We start from the raw sequence: 6,000 nt of genomic DNA, 5'->3' as shown, positions 1-6,000 counted from the left end.
AGCGATGGGGGGCAGGCAGGAGCGCTGGGGGGCAGAGCCCTGCAGTGAACGGCCTCGTGGGGAACTCTGCCCATTCCTGGCCTGCTTTACACCGGTGCAGCAGCTGGGCCCGACACCAGCCCCCTACCCCATAGTCCCCTCCAAGGACTTGGTCCCGACCCCGTTACCTACCCCTGCACCGGGGGCACAGCCCTGATCACCCCAGGGGCCCACAGTCCGTGATCCCCTGGGGGCTCAGCCCCTGTCCCCTGCCCCGGGACCCTCAAGGGGCTCATCCCTGACCCCTACCCACATCCCTAACCTCCCCCAGGAGCTCATCTCCAGCCCCTACCCACACCCCCAGCCCCCCCAGTAGCTCATCCCCGACCCCTTCCCACCCCCCTAGTGGCTCATTACTGACCCCTACCCACCCCCTCAGACCCCCAGAAGCTCATCCCTGACCCCTTCCCCCCCCTCAGCCCCCCTAGAAGCTCTCCCCCCAACTTACCCACGCCTCCAGCCCCCCCAGAAGCTCACCCCCGACCCCTACCCTCACCTTCAGCCCCCCAGAAGCTCACCCCCCCACCACCCACACCTCCAGCCCCCCCAGAAGCTCATCCTTGACCCCTTCCCACCCCCTCAGCCCCCCCAGAAGCTTGTCCCCGCACTTACCCACACCTCCAGCCCCCCCAGGAGCTCAACCCCTCCACCCCTCACCCCCTCAGCCCCCCCAGGAGCTCATCCCCGACCCCTTCTCACCCCCTCAGCCACCCAGAAGCTCCCCCCCCTCCCCCTCAACCCCCCCCAGGAGCATATCCCCGACCCCTTCCCACCCCTCCAGCCCCCCCAGAAGCTCAACCCTGAACCCTTCCCACCCCTTCAGACCCCCCAAGAAGCTCACCCCTCACCCCCTCAGCCCCCCCAGGAGCTCATCCCTGACCCCTTCCCACCCCCTCAGCCCTCCTAGAAGCTCTCCCTCAACACCCACACCTCCAGGAAGCTCAACCCCGACCCCTTCTCACCCCCTCAGCCACCCAGAAGCTCAGCCTCCCCCTCAGGGAGCTCATCCCCGACCCCTTCCCACCCCACCAGACCCCCAGAAGCTCACCCCCTCCACCCCTCAGCCCCCCCAGGAGCTCATCCCCGACCCCTTCCCCCCCCTCAGCCCCCCCAGCAGCTCTCCCCCCAACTTCCCCACCCCCCCACCCCCCCAGCAGCTCACCCCCCGACCCCTCCCCACCCCCCCAGCAGGCCCCCCCCCTTCCCCACCCCCCCGTCTCCCCGCCGTGCCCCCCCCCCAGCCCCGGGGCGGGCAGCAGCCGTGCAGGAGCCGCCCCGGGGGCCGCCCCGAAGCCTCTCCGCGCCGCCCCCCCCCCCCCACCCCCGGGGCCTCCCTCCCCGCGCCGGGGCCGGGCCAGTCGGCGGCGAGGAAGAGGAGGAGGAGGAGGGAGGAGGAGGAAGGCGAGGGCGGCAGCCCGATGGCGAGCGAGGGCTACCGGTGCCGGGGCAGCCGCTTCATCGAGAGCGGGCAGTCGGCGGTGCCCAGCTCGGTGCTGTTCGGGGCCGGCCTTTTGGGCAACGTGCTCGCCCTGCTGCTGCTGGGCCAGCACCGACGGCGCTCCCGCTCGCCCGGCGGTCGCCCGCCGAGGGTGTCCGCCTTCTACGTGCTGGTGAGCGGGCTGGCGGTCACCGACCTGCTGGGCAAGTGCCTGCTCAGCCCCATGGTGCTGGCCGCTTACGCTTACAACCGGAGCCTGAGCGAGCTGGGCTCGCCCGGCGGGCGGGCCGAGGGCGAGCCGGGAGCCCTGTGCCAGCTCTTCGCCTTCCTCATGGCTTTCTTCGGGCTGGCCCCGACCCTGCTGCTGCTCGCCATGGCCCTGGAGTGCTGGCTGTCGCTGGGCCACCCGTACTTCTACCGGCGGCACCTCACCCGACGGCTGGGGGCGGCGCTGGCCCCGGCGGCGGCGGGGCTGTGCGCGCTCTTCTGCGCGCTCCCGCTGCTGGGTTTCGGGGTCCCCATGCAGTACTGCCCCGGCACCTGGTGCTTCATCCGCATGGCCGGCGGGGGGGCCGGCCAGCTCGGCTTCCCCGTGCTCTACGCCAGCCTGATGGGGGTGCTGGTGCTGGCCATCGGCGCCTGCAACGTGAGCAGCATGCGGCACCTCTACGGCATGGCCCGCAGGCAGCCCCCCCGCGGGGCCGCCGCCCCCTCCCCGGCCGCCGCCGCCCCCCCCCGCATGGAGGAGCTCGACCACCTCGTCCTGCTGGGGCTCATGACCGTGCTCTTCACCGTCTGCTCGCTGCCGCTCATCGTGAGTACAACCCCCCCCCTCCTCCAGGCTCGTTGTTGACCGCCCCCCCCCGCGGTGAAATCCGCCCTCGGGTTGCTTTGTGTCCCCTCCAAGTGCCCCCCCCTCCCCACCACCCTACCCCCCAGGGTCAGCTTATTGCTTTGCCCCCCCCCCCGCCTTGGAATAGCCCCCCCTTAACCATCGCCCCGTCCGGGGGGGGGGTGGGTTATTGCGTTTACCCCCCCCCCCCCCCCCCCCCCCCCAAAACACCCGCCGGCAGCACCCAGGGGTTGGCAGCTCCTTGCTTTAACCCCCGTGGAATAACGCCCCCATCGCCACCGCCCTGCGCCAGAGGTGTCGGGGGGGTCGGGTCATTGCTTTGCCCCCCCCCCCAAGTATCCCCCACCCCCCCCATGGGTCTGGTGATCGCTATGACCTCCCTGGAATGACACCCCCATCGCCACCGACCCATCCTGGAGGTGGCGGGGGGGCTCAGGTTATTGCTTTAATCCCTTTAATTAACCCCCCCCCCCCATCATCACCACCCCATTCCAGAGGTTTCAGGGGGCTCGGGTCATTGCCTTAATCCCTTTGAATAACCCCCCCACATCACCCCCCCCCCCATTCTGGAGTTGTCAGGGGGCTTGGGTCATTGTTTTAATCCCTTTAATTAACCCCCCATCACCGCCACCCCATCCTGGAGGTGTCAGGGGTCTCGGGTCATTGCCTTAAGCCCTTTAATTACCCCCCCCATCACCACCCCCCCATCCCAGAGGGGTCAGGGGGCTCGGGTCATTGCTTTAATTCCTTTAATGAACCTCCCCCCCCCCCCCCCATCACCCCCCCCCCCATTCTGGAGTTGTCAGGGGGCTTGGGTCATTGTTTTAATCCCTTTAATTAACCCCCCCATCACCGCCACCCCATCCCGGAGGTGTCAGGGGTCTCTGGTCATTGTCTTAATCCCTTTAATTAACCCCCCCACCCGCTCCGTGGGCAGTCGGGTCAGTGCTTCAGTTCCCTTTTCGTACCCCCCCCCCATCACCACCGCCTCGTCCCAGAGGTGCGGGGGGGTCGCTTCACTGCTTTAACCCCTTGAACCATCTCCCCGCACCCTGCGCGCTCCCAGGGAGGTCGGCGCACTGCGTTACACCCTTCAGTAGCCCCCCCCCCCGAATCCCCCCCCCCCCCGTCCCATCCCGGAGGCGCTGGGTCCCTTTGAACCGCACTGGATCTCTGGACCTGGGGAAAATCCTCCCTGAAATCCTCCCCCAAATCCTCCCTGGGGCTGGGGGTCCCGCAGGTGGGTAGGGTGGGAACCCTCGTTGCCCCCCCCCCAACCTCACAGCGCCCCGGGGGGCCGGAGCCTTGCTGAAGCCGCCTCTTTTGGACAGATCCGGGCGTACATGGGGGCATTCGCGGCCGATTTCAACGAGAACGCCGACCTCAGCGCCCTGCGCTTCCTCTCCGTCAACTCCATCGTCGACCCCTGGGTCTTCATCATCTTCCGCACCTCCGTCTTCCGCATGTTCGTCCGCAGGCTCTGCCGCCGCCTCGGCTCCCGCAGGGCCACCCTAAAGGGACCGGGGCCGGAGGGGGACGGCCGGTTTTGCCCGCTGGGCTGGCGCAGGACGGACGCCCCGCAGCTCGTCTTCCCCTGAGCGCGGCGGGGCCGCGGGAGCTGGTGAAGATGAGGAGCGAGCCTTCGGCCCCGAGCAGCGCGGGGACGGTGCCCGGTTGGTGACGGCAGGGCGGGCCGCACGGCGTTCCTGCCCTGTTCTGTCCCCGGGGATGCGTGCCACCCGCGGGAGGAACCGGGGCCGGGGGGGGGGGTTGCTCCCGGGGATCTGCGGATATCGCAGCGCTCGGTGCAGAGTTTGGGGAGCGCACGGCTCCGGGGGGGCACGAGGAGTTTGGTGCGGGGTGCCGGGGCAGCGCTTTGGCAGGCAGCAGGACCACACAGGATGGAGAGACTCATGCCTCCCCCCTCGAATAAAAGTGGTTTGGGGCCCTGCTCCATCTCCTCATCCCGCACACGATGCCCGGAGAGCCGGCGGGGTTGTCCCCGGGGCCGGCCACAGCCCCCGCGCTGTCCCCGGGGTGCCTCGGGGTGCCCCGGGGAGGAGGACGGGGGGCAGCTCCCCGGCCCCTCCTCGGCTCAGGGCTTGTGATTTCCCCGCGGTGGCTCTGCTCTGGAGAATCGCTTGCGCCCAGCTGTGCCGTGGGAGGCTGCCGGTCCTGCCGTAATTATTTTAACGCGGTATTTATGACGATACCCGTTCTTAATAAGAGCGGCAAGCGAGAGGAAAAGCAGAGCCCAGGATGTATAACCTAGCGGTGCAAGCATGCGAGCAGCAGATCGTTTTAATGAAAGCTCCATTTCCCCTCAACCACGTGTATTAACTGGGGCTTGTTTAACATCTGCCTCGAGTGACCATTTAGGACAAAAAAAAAAAAATACGATAACCCGAGTCCCCGTCTGCTTAGCGTCCTTGGAGGAGACAGGGCAAATACTTCTCTCCCTCTCTTTAGCCAAGCCTTGCAAGGTGTAGCCGTGTTCCTGCCAGTTCTCACGCGGTATTTACTCTTGTTGTCAAACTGATTTTCCTTTTGAAGGAAGCAACTCGGGTAAATATAGCTTGGGGCTTTTTGGAGGTGACCTGATCGCTTGTGCTCCGGCTCTGGGACCCGCCAGGCTCCGCCGGCGGGAGGGAAGGGCAGGCTGGCGGCGCGCTGCTGGAGGTGGCACCCCCGGCCCTGCAGGTTCCCCGGTCTGTGCCCCGCAGCGGGGTTTTCTGCAGAAAAAGGACTGAACTGAGCGTTGGTCCGCGTATCGGTGTCCTATTCCTCGGACGTTCCCGACTCGGAGATGGCGCACGTGGGACCCTGCGTGCTCAGGAGCGGCACCGAGGCAGCGCCACGGCTTTCACCGGACTGATCTCTGCAGCAGGATGGACACCGGCTGGGATAGCAGCTCTGCAAAACCTTCCTGCCGGCCCCTGGGCTGGCATCGCCCCCGCCGTGTGGCTCCGCGCACCGCTCGGGACGGGGGGAGCGGGCTGGCACGAGCCGTGCCGCCACCAGGATTCGCTCCCGGAGAGCGTGCCGAAGCAGGCTGCGAGCTGGTGCTGTGAGCCGGGTGCTGACCGCGTGTCTGTAGAACCTGGGACTGTGCTCAGTGCGAAACGAGAGCAATTAAATTAAAATAAATCAGGGTTTTTATTAAGGTGCGTGGATGCAGACTCCATCCGAGCCCCTAGGTGATGCGTGCGTGCGCCGCGCTGCCTGGCTCGTCCGTGCGCTCGTCACCGGAGGAAGGAAATGTCCCCGTTTTGGGGGGGCTCGCGGGGCGGTGGGGTGACCCCAACCCCTGCCCCTGCCTCCCCGACCCCATCCCTGGAGGCTCCCTGCTCCCTGCTCGGGTTCCCTGGGGGATCCTGGAGACTTCAGTGTGCTCTCCTGGCTTCGGTGGCGCTTTTTGTGGGTGCCCGTCCCTGCTCACAGCGGGGGAACCCCAGCAGCTGCTGGCCAAGCCTCACACCACTGGGATCTGAAACTCAGCTGCGTTTTGGGGCCGTGGGGCTGCCGTGCTGCTGTCTTCTCCAGAGATGGCAGCACGTCCCCAGCCAGGGCTGGGCTCTCAGCGGGGCAGAGCAAGGCAAGCTGCAAGGAGGGGGCTGCGCTCTCCCCTCCAGCCCACCCCTTCGGCAGCCCCGCTGCTTTGTGCCCCGAG

General features: G+C 67.5%; 1 protein-coding gene across 1 annotated transcript; it reads left to right on the top strand.

Moving 5' to 3' along the window:
• Nucleotides 1-1,378: 1,378 nt before the first annotated feature.
• Nucleotides 1,379-5,493, top strand: LOC125183063 (prostaglandin D2 receptor-like). Its single transcript, XM_066998638.1, has 2 exons — nt 1,379-2,291; nt 3,662-5,493. Exons 1-2 carry the CDS (start codon nt 1,458-1,460, stop codon nt 3,926-3,928), a joined length of 1,101 nt encoding a protein of 366 aa, XP_066854739.1. The 5' UTR covers nt 1,379-1,457; the 3' UTR covers nt 3,929-5,493.
• Nucleotides 5,494-6,000: the final 507 nt, after the last annotated feature.

Source organism: Anser cygnoides, chromosome 5 (assembly GCF_040182565.1).
Source record: "Anser cygnoides isolate HZ-2024a breed goose chromosome 5, Taihu_goose_T2T_genome, whole genome shotgun sequence".
Lineage (NCBI taxonomy): Eukaryota > Metazoa > Chordata > Aves > Anseriformes > Anatidae > Anser > Anser cygnoides.
The sequence above is the reverse complement of the archived record's forward strand: the minus strand, read 5'-3'. Positions and strand labels throughout refer to the sequence as shown.

What these genes read in the sequence shown, in the direction of transcription:
- LOC125183063 (XM_066998638.1), top strand. Translation starts at nt 1,458, where the DNA reads ATGGCGAGCGAGGGCTACCGGTGCCGGGGCAGCCGCTTCATCGAGAGC. An exon ending in TCTGCTCGCTGCCGCTCATC is followed by an intron (nt 2,292 to 3,661) that starts GTGAGTACAACC and finishes TCTTTTGGACAG; the next exon opens with ATCCGGGCGTACATGGGGGC.